Here is a 14996-nt window from a genome sequence, read left to right as displayed (position 1 = left end):
ATCCTCTAAATTACAAAGAAAGGTTGCAGCCAACATCCTGACCTTTGTCAGGCAGAGAAGGGCTGTCTGCTGGGCTATGTGATCACTTCGGATCAGTCCAATGGCTTCAGAGCCTGGCTGCTACACCATAAATATGGGCCCACGCTGTATGTTATTGTGCTCTCTTTGAATTGTTTGAATGCTGAGGAAAGAGCAGCAGCTGCTAAAAGATATTTGCTTATAAATGCTGCTGAATTAATCCAAGATAGGTATTTTGAAAATACCTTGACTTTGAAACTGAAGTCAAAAGGTATGTTACTTTGGAGAAGAGATTTTGCTTTTGTTTCCACAGGTAATGAGAGGCTGTGGATTCATTCTGAGCTAAGAAAAATCAGGTTTGATCAAGGAAGACCACCTGAGAAATCTCCAGTAGGAACATAAGGCCTGGATGTCTGAGTTCTACATCCAGAACAGATTCAAGACTGCTGCCTGAGATGATCAAGACTCACAGGATACTCCAGTCAGGATTTGATCATATTTCAAAATTTTCTTTAGGTCCCCAAAAGATTATCAGTGCCCCCAACCAGCAGGCAGTAGCCTGGAGAACCACGCCCACATTCCCCAAAAAATGGACTATGGATGTTCTTAGGTTTTTTTTTTTTTTAAAAAAAAGTAGGGGGTGGTGGTGCGGGACAATCATCTATATTCTGTCAAGTATATTTTAAATAAACGCTGATTGGCTGGTAGTCAGACAAGAAGTATAGGTGGGACAACCAGAAAGGAAGTAGAGGTGGGGCAAGGAGAACAGAATTCAGGAAAAGAGAATGCCCATTCCTCTGCAATCCTGCCCAGATGTGACCTGCCCCACCGAAAAAGGTGCTGAGCCACGTAGCTAACATATACTAGAATAATGGGCCAATCAGTTTATAACTTATGGAGACTTCTGTGTGATTTTCTTTGGGACGTGCTGGCTGTGGGAACTGGGCAGGAAAAAACCCCAACAAAGCAGGCCCCTCATGTTACAGAACCCCTGGAGACAAACCAAGCACAAAGCCTCAGGCATAAAGGAAGGTGTAAGGGCTTTTGCTAGATTATGTGACTCGGAGATTAAAACTCATTTGCCTAGGGAAGTACACTTAGCCACAAGTCTTCACTCACAGGGTAGCATGCCCAGCAGACTTGGTGTACCCAGGCATGGAAGACAGCATCTTGGGAACTAGCCCCTACCAAAGACAAGCATGTGTATTGGGCTTTAACTGTTTACTTGGTAACCAAATACACTGTGCTCTGAGATACTGCAAAGTGAGACTGAGGGGATCTGTGGCCTTGGCCCTTGTGCATGTAAGGAAGGCAGAAATCCCTGAAAATCCAAATGATCTTCCTGGAGAAATGAGAGAGGGGCTTCAGCCTGTGGCCACAGCTTTCAGCCTCCTTCCCAAGTCTCTGAAATCATTCGGTCCACATTGTTTGTTCTTCTCAAGCTGCACCCCAGGTCTACTTATTTGTTAATGAGGGACCCAGTAGATTCTATTAAAGATCCATATTCCCCAAAGGAGTAACACCTAAGAAGAAATTAAATAGATCCAATCACATCCATTTATTGACTAAACCAATCCTGGGTAAAGAGAAAACTAGCTTCTGGGATAGGTGCCTAGGGAGTAGGGGGTGGGGTCACTTGTAAAACTCATGTTCCTGCTCATCTTTCTTGATCACAGTCTTGTAGGCTTTCTCGAAGTCCTTGGCCAAGACAATGTACCGGTTCTCACGGACAGCCAACATTCCACTCTAGAAAGGGAATAAAAATTGCACTCTTAAGTACCACCTTCCCCACCCCCGGGTCCCATGACAGCAACAGAAGAGAGACATGTGGTCCAAGACCCCGAGGAGGCCACAGGAGAAGGACAGACTGCAGAGACTAAGACCAGAGAAGGGAGACATCTTCAAGCATCCCTGCTCAGATCAGAAAGAGAATTTCACTCACCTCCTGACAGATTGAGTTGATATCGGCTCCTGAAATCTTATCTGGCCGGGCCACATCTGCAGCAGCCGAGTTAAGGAACCCTCTCCTCACGTGATGGGGTCAGTTCTGGAAATGGATGCCGTCCTGCTCTTGCGCCACCTCTCCCTATACTCCCCTAAAGGTGGTGACTGTGATGAAGACCTAATCTTCACTTTCTGCTAGTCCCCCCACCAATCTCACTTTCAAAGGATACAGTCTTCCAGGTCTACCTCCTCAGAGAGGTTCATCTTACTAGTGATGGTGGAGAAAATCAATCTCTTCTGGCGACGGTCAGGGAGTGGGAATTCAATTTTGCGGTCCAAGCGTCCTGGCCGCAGTAGAGCTGGATCTAAGGTGTCTGCTCTGTTTGTGGCCATGATTACCTGGCACCGGGAGGGACCAGCTCAGACTTCTGCCATCCCTACATCCTCTTTTCCTGTGATAACATCTGGCCCTCATGAGCCAGCCCCCATCTTTCCCCAGTCCCTACACCATGCCGCCCCTTGCCAATCCTGAACCCTAAACCTTCACGTTGACGTTTTGGTCAAATCCATCCATTTGATTCAGCAGCTCCAGCAGGATCCTCTGAACCTCCCTGTCAGCTGAGAGTTAAGAAACACGGTCAGTCCAGGAGATGGCCTTTGATGCCTGCACAAGATCCAGGCTGTGTGGGCACTACTCACCTCCTGTCTGGGCATCGAATCTCTTGGTAGCAATGGCATCGATCTCATCAATGAAGATGATGGCAGGTGCATTTTCCTTGGCCAGGCGGAACACATCCCGGACCATCCGGGGGCCCTCACCCAGGTACTTCTGTACAAACTCTGAGCCCACCACACGGATAAATGCAGCTGAGGACAGAATGACAAGGCTCAGAATGGGGACCATCCTCATTTGGGGTCCCTTGTGCTTTAACTGACACTGGGAATTCCTGAAGATGTTTTTCTTGAATAACTACCCCTAGTATCTGATAAAGGCACAGGGTTGGGTCCCCACATCCAATCACTGCTCCTCCCTCACAGTGACAGATAAATTCCAATCATAAACCCTACACATACATGTCATTTTGGGGACTTTTGAAAAGAATCAGAATATCAAGTACAAAACAAAAACTAAAAGACCAAGTTTCCAGCACACACGTAAAACCAACGAACAACTCAGAAACATCCACAGAAAGAGAAGTCAGACTGTTGGGCCAAGAGTGTTAAGTTTATGATTGCTCTCTGAACCATACTTGTTTGATTTGAGAAAAGGTTTTGATGCACAACCCAGTCTTGTCTGGAATTAGTAATTCTCCTGTTGCAACCTCTGAGTGCTGTGAACAGTAGTTTAAGAAGTGTTACATTTGTTTAATGATGCAAAGATGTGTTGCATTCTTTTATGTTTCATTTGTTTAATCTGTGTTACTGTGCCTGTCTAAAGCACCTGATTGATCTGAATACCCACTAGTGAGGCAGAAGAGAAAAATTGGTGGGACCGTCAGGCAGAGACTAAATAGGCGAAAACTAGGCTCGGGAGAAGAGAAAGGAGCGAAAAAAAGGAGGAGAGGAGGATGTCAGGGCCAGCCACCCAGCCAGCCATGGAGGAAGAAGGAAAGAAAGATATATAGGATAAAGAAAGTTGTAAAAGCCCAGAAGCAAAAGTGTAGTTAAAAGAGAAATGGGCTAAGTCAAGTTAGAAAAGCTGGCTAGAAACAAGCCAAGCTAAGGCTGAGCATTCTCAAGTAAGAATAAATCCCCATGTATACTTGGGAGTTGGGTGGAGGACCTTCCAAGAGTAAAGAGCAACCAGCTACACTGTAGTGTTGGGATTATACATGTTTGCCCTGCTCTGAGCCACCTTTTCACATTCCTGGAGAATCAAAGTCCATCTTTGTATTTAATATACAGCTGGCAGCAAGGCTGAATCAGGTTTGTTTTGAGCCCTTCCTCTGGATTTGCCTAGTAAGTGGACGGTTGTATCCCGAGACTCTCCTTCCTGCTGCCACCAGAGCAGGGAGATACAATCCACAGACACAGGCCAAGTAGGAAGTGAGCAAGGCTGCAGACTGGTGGCCTGACTTTACATCTGACTGAAGGTATGAAGAAATACCCACTGTCCTGCATCACCTTGGGGTTCACCACATACTCTAACCTCAGGGCTGCTGACTTTGTCCTAGACACATCCTCCTTGCTTTGTGCCCACAAGAAAACCCATCTCTGGAGTTATCTGGTATGACTCATTCACTCCAGTCCCCTGTTAAATCTTTAGACTGCTCAGCCTCTGACCCCTCCCACCTACCCTGGAAAAGTCCCCTGTCCTGCATCCCCTCCCTGCCCTCCTGTCAATCTTTAGAATGCTCAGCCTTTGACCCCTCCCACCTACCCTGGAACAGTCTCCTGCTTAGTGGCTCACTCTTGGTGGTCAGTCACGGTGGCAGCAAGTAGATTAAGTCTTGTCTCAACCAAGACTTTCCTTCTCCACAGAAGATAAAGCCAAGAACGTCCCATTGCTCCACCCCTGCACCCTCTTCCAGTGAAAAAGCCTTCACCAAATTCACTCAGAACAGAAGAGGCCCTCAACTTGTCTGCTCTTGGCCAAGGTCTCCCGTCTGGATTTAAACTTGGGTAGAACAAGGACACAGTGGGCTGCAAAGGCAACTTCTTGCCTTCTGTACCTGCTCTGTGACACTGCAGGGACATGAAGTAACATGGAGGGACCTAGGGAAGGGGCACATTGCAACTTCCTAAAATCACTTTCTCTAAAAGCTTTATAATTTTACCATCACCGTCTTAAATAGTCAGCCATCTTCTGGAACCATTTATCTTGCTTACACATTCCTGTCTCACTGAGCTCCAGGATCAGTGGAGTATCAAGAGCCCGTGGTTTGGGGACAGAGGTCTTAGATCCCAGCACTATAGCAGCCTGCTGGTGACCCCGAACAAGTTATAATCATGTTCTTATGTGAGACATTCCTTCTTCTACAGGGCTCCGGCAGTCAGGACTACAGGTAATGCCTGCTTCGGTGCCCACAGCTACTCCTATTACACGACACAAGAGGTTCAGGGCCATCGCCACACAAATGCCCACCCAAAGGTCAGCTGTTATGAAGATCAGAGAAAAGGACAGATGGTACCACCACAAATCCTCATCAACGTGCCCTGGGTGGTTTGTGTGTGTGTGTGTGTGTGTTGTTTTTCAAGATAGGGTTTGTCTGTGTACCTTTGGACCCTGTCCTGGAACTCACTCTGTAGATCAGGCTGGCCTCGAACTCAAGAAATTTTTCTGCCTCTGCTTCTGAGTGCTGGGATTTAAGGCATGCGCTACCACTGCCTGGCCCTGGATCTTTAACACAGCTGAGGAACTACCTCACAGTCTACCTCAGAACAGCTTGCATTTTCAGAGTTTAAATCTTCACTATCCTGACACACCTCTTCTATCTGCCTCTCTGCTGTCAGAAGACCTCACCTAAGTCCACCACAGAGAGCAGCGACCCCATGTGACTGCTCCTTGCCAGGACAGGATCTTCCCTCACCCTCTCCACCCTCCTGACCCTCCATCTATGCTGCTCCTCCACCTCTCTAGGACTATCTTCCTACCCATGACCTTTCTTCAAGTTTATATCATGTTTCCAGCCAACTAGCTCCTGCCCAAGGCAATTATAATACAGTAATATTTTTCTCCTCTATTTTTTTTTTTTTGAGTTTCTTTTCTCTGTGTAGCCCTCAATGTTCTGAAACTTACTCTGTTAACCATGCTGGCCTTGAACTCAAAGATCCACCCACCCACACTAGCCTTCTGAGTGCTGGGATTAAAGGCGTGTACCACCTCCGCCTGCCTTAAATCTTCCCCACCTTAAACCAGCATCCACTGCTTCCAGCTGTTTTCCAACTCCAACTTGCCCTTGAGGACACAAATTCCAGGAATGGACACTTGACTGTTGTGGTATCTCAGGAACTAGAGCTACCTGGCACGTGGCAAACACTCAGCAAATAGCCTGTAGTTCCAGTTCCGAAAGGTATGCACAGCTTCCCAAGAAGAGCAGAACATTGCAGACATCTGGCGTGCACTGTGATTTTTACTTACTGTGGCTGTTAGCATTTTTATCTCACCTTGGCTCACAAACCCTGACTCACACCCACAGAAACGACTAAAGGAGCTAAACACCGATGAATCCAAATTTCCACTCACAGCCCAAATGAAAGTGGCTCAGTGCTCTGTTTTATATTTCTGCTGAATGGCCCCTGTCATGAAATCTCAGATGTGCCACAGTGAAGCCACTGTTCCCCTACCCCAGTTCATCCCTCTATCCTCAGGGGGGCCCAAGCCAGGGTGAGAACTGCTCCTGAATTACGTCTTGCCAACGACACCTAATTCATTTGTAAGTCTCAGTGTGGCCGCCCCTTCACTATCCATCCCTAAGCACTCAGCAAAAGGATAATAATAGGGGTCCCTAACCAAGTCCTCTGATTGGATGTCGGATTTCTTTCGGAATAAAACTATTCTCAACTATTTATAGTCAGGCACCTCATGATCGCTTCAGCCTCACCACCTTTGCTGCAAACACAGCCCCTACTCAGCCAGCCCCTCTGCAGGAAAAAAACAAAAGCATGAATTTGCTCTAGTGGCATGATGTCACTAAATGAGTTCCTTTCCACCTCTGGGCCTTTGCACAGTGTCCACCTCTGTGCCTGACACGCTCTTTCCACACCCTGCTCCCTCCTGAGAGGCCATGCAGAACGGACAGCACATCCAGGACACGCTCATGTATGCCCTGCAGACTGTCTTCTCTCTGGCCACTTGCCTTCAGCTCAGCAACCGCCTTTAGAGCCACTGAGTCTGAACCCACCATAAGAAATACACTGTATGGACTGGAGAGATGGCAGAGGTTAAGAGCACTGACTGCTCTTCCAGAGGTCCTGAGTTCAATTCCCAGCAACCACATGGTGGCTCACAACCATAATAAGAGGTGGACCGTAATGACATATGGTCCCCTCTTCTGGTCTGCATGGAGAAATGCAGGCACAACACTTTATACATAATAAATAAATCTTTAAAAAAAGAAAGAAAGAAAGACAGACAGACACTGTATCACTTCGCCAACTGCTTGGAATCGCCCTACAGAATCAGGGTAGAGTTTGGTTATTTGCTTAGATTTTGTTGTTGTTGGTGGTGGTGGTGAAAAGGGTCTTGCTAGGTAGCCCAGGATAGTATCAAATTCTTATCTTACTGCCTCAGTCTCCTGAGTTAGGAGTAAGGTATTTGCCAGTATGCCCAGACAGACTTTTTAAAATTTATTTGACCTTATTGAGTAAGAGTCTCACTATTTAGCACTGGCCAGCCAGGACTCCCTATATAGACCAGGCTAGACTTGAACACACAGCAACCCACCTGCTTCTACCGCCTGGGTGATGAGATTAAAGGCATGCAGCACCACACCTGGCTCATTGGTTTTTTTTAATTTGGAGAAAACCGAGGCACAATTCACCTGCCTGGGACTGGCCATCCCATAAGAATCCCACCACCTGCCCCCAGAGCCTCTATTTACAGATACCACGCTGTGTCATTTCCCACAGAACCTGAGGTAGCAGGCGGCGAGGTGAGGAGTCCAGGGCAGGCAATGAGAGGCTCACCTGTCGTATGATGTGCCACAGCCTTTGCCAACATTGTCTTTCCACAGCCAGGTGGGCCATACATGAGGACTCCCCGGGGAGGGTCGATGCCGATCTGAGAGAGGTGGGAAAGAATGAGCCAAGGAATCCTGTCAACAACGCTAAAGCCCGCCAGGCCTCTCCCTGCCCTCACCTCCACCTCACCTGCTTGTAGAGCTCAAAGTGCGTGAGCGGGAGCTCCACGGCCTCCCGCACCTCCTGCTTCTGGATGTCCATGCCTCCAATATCCGCGTACATCACATCTGGCTTCTGGTCTGAGGTGAGCATCATGATGCTGCTGTCGGCCTCGGGAGGCAGCACGTCCACCAGCGCGTTGCTGTGTTTGTGCAAGGCCACAGAGGCATTGGGCTTGAGCAGCTCCCGGTCAATGGTACTTAGGATGCGCACATAATAATTAGAACCTTTGGGAAGGGGACAGGAAGGAAAAAGAGAAAGTGAAAAGGGGCAGAGACATGACATTGCTCCTTCCCACCCCCCTTTATCCCAAGTTTTCACACTTCGGCCCAGGTCAGACCTTCCTGGCCTCCAGTTTTGCCTCCTACAATCCAACCCCATGCTCACACTTCCTTGCTGTCTACAGTACTGATCTCCTCAAGGTCCAGCTCTGGTGTCCACACGCTGTCTTCAAGATGTCCCTGGGTATCTTTCAATGTGTCCCAACACTATCCTGTATTTTTCTCTGAACTGTGCTGTTCCTCCTGGATCTGTCTCAAGGATGCCCTTGTCCTTGAGTTCCCAGTCAGGACTAAGCCTCATACTGGATGGTTCTCTCCATTCTTTCAGAGCCCCTCACTCAGTGTGACTTTCCACCCAACCTCCCAAATCTAGTCCCCCAATCCCTCCTCTTCCCTCACCTAGTCTACAACCAAACCCTGCCCTCATTCGGACCTAGTCTACCTAAGTCTCTGCATGAATTCCTGGTTACCAGCCTCTTTCCCTCTTCTCCAGCCTACTCCCTATAGTTACACTAATAACACACAGCAAGACCTGACTATGAAGCTGGGCAACTCTCACAACAACCTCAACTCCCCATGCTGTCTCCCTGCAAACCGACCCTCCAATCACAGTCCTTCAGGGAGCCCCCATTGTCTTAAGTCTCCCGTTCGAAGACACGGGCTTCATCCTGCACAGCACTCTCCCTTTACTTCCTCACAGCCCGTCTGCTCAATCCCAAGTGGTCATACAGCTTTATCCAGATCCTTGCTAAGCACATGGCTAAGGTCAAAGCAGCAGTGGCTAGGGTAAGGGCAGGGCATAGATTTATGTTCATTAACAGCAGCCACTGAATGCTGAGTCCTCAACAGAGCCCAAAGTCTTCTGACCTGCTCCCGCTGCTTTCAAGCTGCAGCTCCTAATCCAGCAGCGGTTGTGAAACAGCGTGGTGTGACCCTGAGTTTGTTTAAATCAAACAGACGACGATAGAAACTTGAGAGGCACACTACACACAGGGTAGATAACCACAGCTGGACTTTGTGAAGATGAGGTCTTTCTATGGAGTCCCAGAACACACTAGGTAGACCAGGCTGGCCTCAACCTCACAGAGATCCTCCTGTCCCTGCCTCCTCAGTGCTGAGATTAAAGGTGTATACCATCACCTGGCTAGTGAAATTTTTACATATATGCACACATGAATTGAGAGGCAGAGTAAGACATTCCGGAAATATGTATCTACTTTTGGATTAGTCAATCTTCTGGCCATTACATCACCCTATCTTGCTATTCTTAGTACGAGACAATTCCCATTTCCTGGCCCATAGAAGAATCAGGTGTTGGACAGACAGAAGAACCAGGGAGGTTCTCCCACCTGCCTACCCACTCACCTGTGGTCGAGCCCACAATGGCTGTGTTCTGATCCACAGCCTCCAGAAACTGGCCAATGACCAATGGGATGCTCTGGATTCGCTTTACTTCCTCCTGGGCGTGGAGGAATTCTTTCTTCAGATTCTTCTGCTCGTCTTTGATATACTCCTCCTGGACCTCCAGGAACTCCAGCTCCTGCTGCAGCTTCTGGAAGCACAGAGCAAAGGGCTGTCTGCAGGCCTTGCCGCACCAGCGTGGAGGAAGGCGGGGGCAGAATGCGATGCGGGGCCCTCTGCAGTATGCAGGTTCCGGGTTAGGAATAAGGTTGAACACACCTTGTAGCGGCTGTACAGGTCCTCCAGGTCCTCAGGCTCTGGCCCCAGAAAGGACAGGCCAGTCTGGGGCCGAGACACAGAAAGTGCTGGGATCTCATCCTGTAAATGAAAAGGAAAACCTGGCGTTGGAAGCAGAGAATCATCTCATGAAATCCACTGGAGCTGTCTTCCCATTTCGCCGCCGACTCACTCTGCCTCTCGCACCCGACATAATTCAATTTCTCGAAATAAACACGGGAACTGCTCGATGCCCAGTGCAGATTTCTCATATCATGCCCCTTAAACTTTTTATGTCAACATCTCCTCCCATCGGCTATTATAATGCCCTAGCTAGGATGCAGGTGTTACAACTCCATACCAGATCCCAGCATCCAGGTCCCCTCAAGAGGTTCTAAAAGCCATATGGTTTTTAAGGTCAGGTCGCATTCAGAGTCTCATTACCCAGTCGTTTCCCATCCTCCCCCAAAAGCTTTCATGTCAGACTCCCAACTCGCATTAAGGTCAAAGGTCACTCAGTCAAGCCACAAATAATACTTAACGCCTTGCCGTCCAAGCCCCAACCACAGTCAGTCCACTAGCCACTGGGCCACGGACATACCTAGGCCACAGGGTCCCATTACATCATTCTCCACCAGGTCCAACCCCCAAACCGAAAAGCTATTAAGCACTGCTATCCAGGCCTACAAATCTGTCTTTTAAGAAAAGTCTTTATGCTTAACGCCACTTTCCTCTCCCACTCTGCTTGTTGAGTTCCGCCGCCCTCCTGACAACTCGGCTACCCAGCCAGGCCTCGGGACCACTCCAGGGTCTATACTGAGGACTCTGAAAGAACCCAGCCCCGAGCCGGGTTCCTGGAAGGCGCTCAGCACCGCCACTCGGGTCTAGCTGGCGCACAGAAAGCCAGATTCTCACCGCACCTGAACCTTCTCCACCAAAATGCCTATCTCCTCCATAGTGACCAAGCCGGCCTCCGTGCAACCCGGCCAGTCACGGCTTCCGCTGACGCCAGCGGAAGTGCTTCGCATAGAGCATCTTGGGAAACGTAGTTTAAGGCATGGCCGAGGCCTGGCAGGATGGGCGGGATAGCTGGAAGAGCGGGAAAGACTGGGTCCTGGGCTCCGCCCCCAAGATGCGTCCCTGCGCTTTGCGCTGCCCGAGGGCGCGCGGGCCCGCGAGGCGGTTTGCGCGTGCGCAGCTGCGCTCACTCGGCGCCGTCTCACTCCGCAGTAGCTCGCGCGGCGTGGGGATTTTCTCCAGTAGGTGGCGCGGGTGCGTTGCTCTTGAAGAAAGTCTCCGGAGTTTTGTTAGAGGGATTCTCAGGTTGAGTTAAGTTAAAACAGACCGGAGGTGACAGAGAAGGATGAATTCGGTTCTCCGGAAGAATTGTCTCTGGCCGCTAACTGCAGAGAGAAGCAAAGGCCCCAGAACGGTGAGGAGCCAATCAGATCGCACCAAAGCTGGAGAAATGAGGCAGCTGCGGGTGCGCAGTGATACCGGGTCCTGTAGAATCTTCTTCTCTTTCTCCGTCTTCTTTCTTCTTCATCGGGGGCGCGGGGCGGAGAGATGGCTCAGCGCTTAAGAGAACTTGATGCTCTTCTAGAAGATCCGAGTTCGGGTCCCAGCGCCGACGTGGGGCCGTTCTGTAGCACATAGAACTGACTCCTCTGGCTTCTGCGGGCACCTGCACTCGACTACACATCCCCACTTGCAGAATCACACATTTGCACGTAATTAAAAACAATAAAAAGTAGTCTTTCTGGAAAGGATTTTATTTTTAATTCTGTGTGTACGTGTATATCGGAGCGGGAGTTCGTGCACATGGATGCAGTACACGTGGAGGCCAGAAGAGGGCGGAGGAGTCTGGCACTGCCGTTATTATTGTTATAATAACTATCTTCCTAGTGCTTGGTAGTGGAGCTTGAGGTCTTTGATTCGCTAAGCAAGCTCAGCTAAAAGTAAAAGTCTTGGTATGTATTATGTCGTATTTCACAGAGAAAAAAGCAATGTCAGCCCTTGAAGTCGCTTGAGCAGCTGGCAGGAATGGCAAATCCTGGCTGGAACCTAGATCTGTCTGTGCTCCTGGTCCCGGGGAAATATACTGCCACTCTTCACAACGGCTACAGGTTTTGTTGAGTCAACTTTTTATTAGCGTATAAGTAGGTAGCAGTCACATAGGTCTGCACAAACTGAACTCCCTGTACGTTCTGCATGGTGTGGAGAATGACCTACGATAGCCGTGATCCTGGCTAGCAGGTGGCTTCCTTTCCTTCATAACCTGAGGAATTGAAAAGCAAGAAACCAGTTCAGCTCAAAGGGAAAGTGAAGTTTATTGGCAAGCAATGCGGATATCTGAGGGAGAGAGCCCTCCGACCATTAAAGGAGGTTGGGTTTTTATTTGGGTTTAAGATGTACCCCGTCCATTCCCCCTCCCCCAGGTGATTTTCACTCCTTCCTATTGGTTTAATGGTGTTTATGTGTCTCTTCTGTAAGCAGGGCTCTGTCTTGGTCTACTGGTACAGAAATAACTGAATTGTAGGTTGGCTGAAGTAAGGGGGGCAGTGTTCTCTCTTTTTTGTGGTGTAACAGGTACAGAGAGACTCACACTGTATGAGGGAAAGACATATACATTTCAGAGAAATGGTAACTTACTGCTGGGTGCAGACTCCACCAAGAAATGAAAATTCACCATTTTTTGGATGCAAAAGAAAAATCAGCTATATATTTGTATATATCAAAATAAAAATAGGAAGTAGCAGACAGACAATGAAACAGCATCAAATTGTGAGTTTCCAACATTCAGCAGAGATGACTAGAGGCTCCGCATCAAGGCAGCTGGAATCCCCCCGTGGAAAGTCCCGGGTGGAGCAGAGTGTCCTCCAGGAAGAACAAATGCAAGCAGGATGCAACAGATAATATTATCAGATTGGACACTCACAGTCATCCATCAGAAATGATTCGGGAAGCCCCGCTGAGGCAGCCAAGCTCACTGGAGACACCTGGCTGGAAAAAAGTGTCCTCTCGGGGAGGCTTCCAAGGAAAAGAACAAATGCAGGCGGCAGGCAGATAACATCAAAGCTGGTGGAAGGGGCCACTGCTGCTTAATGGAGAGTTCCAGCTGGATAGAGGGTTCCCTCCATGGCCGTGCGTCAGCACCCGCTTCCCACTCCAGCCATTTTTATGCCATTGATACCACTTCCAGCAGGACACAAGGGTTTGTCACTGCTGTTATTTTACATTTCTTTATTCTAAAGGTGGGTGCACACACTAAACCTGTAGGTCAACCCTCGGTCCTGGAAGTCAGACTCTGGCCAGTACCTGCATCCCCTGAGCCACTTCACTAGCCCATACACACTGTGCTTGTAATTTTATTTTTATTTATGTGTATGTGTGTGCACCATGTGTGTACAGAAGCCTTTGGAGGTCAGAAGAGCTGATGGAAACTCTGGAACTAGAGTTACTGGTAGTTGTGAGCCACTGGGTGGTACCAGGAATTGAACCCAGGTTCTCTGGAAGAGCAGAAAGTGCTCTTAATCACCGAGCCATCTCTCCAGTCCCCCTCCTGGACACAGTGTTTTTGAGTACACTTAACTTCTTACTGATGTGGATTTCCCCTCTGTATTCTGTGAATATCATTGGTTAATAAAGGAACTGCTTTGGGCCTATAACAGAGCTATAGAGGAACAGATCTAGGCGGGGAAAACTAAACAGAATGCTGGGAGAAAGGAGGTAGAGTCAGAGAGAAGCCATGTAGCCTTGCTGGAGCCAGATAGAACTTTACCCGGTAAGCCACAACCACATGGTGATACACAGATTACTAAAAATGGGTTAAATTAAGATATAAGTGTTAGCCAATAAGAAGCTAGAGCTAATGCACCAAGCAGTGCTTTAAATAATATAGTTTCTGTGTGATTATTTCAGGACTGAGCAGCCGGGAACCAACAAGTGGCTCTCTCCTCCTACATCTTGCTGTTTTCCTTTCACCTCATTACAGAGTTAGAGGGATCAATTTCCCCTCGGACATGGCTTTGAGGAGGACAAATTGAGACAAACATATTTGGGTTTGAAACAGAGGGCCAACTCCATTTGGCCACTTCTCAGTGAGCTCACACATCACCAATACAATGCACATTGCACTGTATAGTTATTACCCAGATCAAGTGGCCAAGCATTAGCAGCTCCCAGGGCACCCCATACTCCCTCCCCACCCCAGTAAAAGTATTCACTCGCCCTGACAAAGATGACATTGATTTGAATTTTCTCCAGACCTCCCCAGTATATTGTGTTTACCCTTTTATAAACTTATCATTATGTTGGTGAGATTCTGTTGTGTGTAAAAATAGTTCTTTTTACTGTTGAATGGTTTCCAGTGGGGAATATCCAAGTACATTTCTTTCAGTAAATATATTCATTTATTTGGGGAATATATCCAAGAGTGGAATTGGTGGCTGAAGGGCTGGCTCATTCAGTAGAACACAAGCACAAAGACTTAAGTTTGTTCCTTGGGACCCACATGGTCCCTGTGCTGAGGAGAAGGAGAATCCTAACAGCTCACTGGCCTGCCTGTGTAGCCTATTTAGTGCGTCCAGGCCAATTAGAGACCTATAGGAGGCAGATGGCATTGCTGAGGATGACATCCAAGGTTTCTCTTTAGTCTCTACACACACCCATGCACGATGGACGTGTTCACATACACAACACGGATTTTTTTAAATGAGCACAATTGGAGGTCATAGGGGCACAGAACTGTTTTTAGCTTCATTGTCAAACCAGTAAATGGTTAGTTTTGTGCACTGACCAGAACGGTTTCCTACTTAACATGTCTATTGTCATGTAGGTTGTCACACTGAACACTGTACACTTACTTTTGGCCAGACAAATTCCAACCCATGATCTCCTGATCTTCATAAACATTTACAAATGAGGAAACTAGAGTGTGGTGAGAAATCCCTTCCACTGGTTCACAAAGAGACCCAGTGTGGCTGCCAGCCAACTCCCGAATCCTGACACAAAGACTTGGTTATGAATGCTCGACCTTATCTTAGGCCTGTCCCACTAGCTCTTAGAACTTAATTTAACTGTTTCTCTACATCCACGTTTTGCCTTGGGGCTTTTACCTTTCTTTCATTCTGTGTGTACTACTCTGTGTCTGTCTGTCTGGCAGCTGCCTGTCTGGCTAACCCCGGACATCTCCCTCTCTTTGTCCCTCATATTCTCTCTCCAGCCTAGATCCCT

The 14996-nt window shown here is 48.2% G+C and overlaps 1 protein-coding gene across 1 annotated transcript; it reads right to left on the bottom strand.

Moving 5' to 3' along the window:
• Positions 1-1552: 1552 nt before the first annotated feature.
• On the bottom strand, positions 1553-10837 carry Psmc4 (proteasome 26S subunit, ATPase 4). The gene is made up of 10 exons (XM_048440291.3): positions 10682-10837; positions 9765-9863; positions 9450-9636; positions 7774-8030; positions 7591-7684; positions 2662-2829; positions 2504-2580; positions 2193-2361; positions 1961-2016; positions 1553-1764 (listed from the first exon to the last, which is right to left on the bottom strand). Exons 1-10 carry the CDS (start codon positions 10787-10789, stop codon positions 1651-1653), a joined length of 1329 nt encoding a protein of 442 aa, XP_048296248.2. The 5' UTR covers positions 10790-10837; the 3' UTR covers positions 1553-1650.
• Between the last annotated feature and the right edge of the window lie 4159 nt (positions 10838-14996).

The sequence above is a fragment of the Myodes glareolus genome, chromosome 1 (genome assembly GCF_982192425.1).
Source record: "Myodes glareolus chromosome 1, mMyoGla1.1, whole genome shotgun sequence".
NCBI lineage: Eukaryota > Metazoa > Chordata > Mammalia > Rodentia > Cricetidae > Myodes > Myodes glareolus.
Note: the sequence above shows the minus strand (reverse complement) of the source record. Positions and strands in the feature narration are given on the sequence as shown.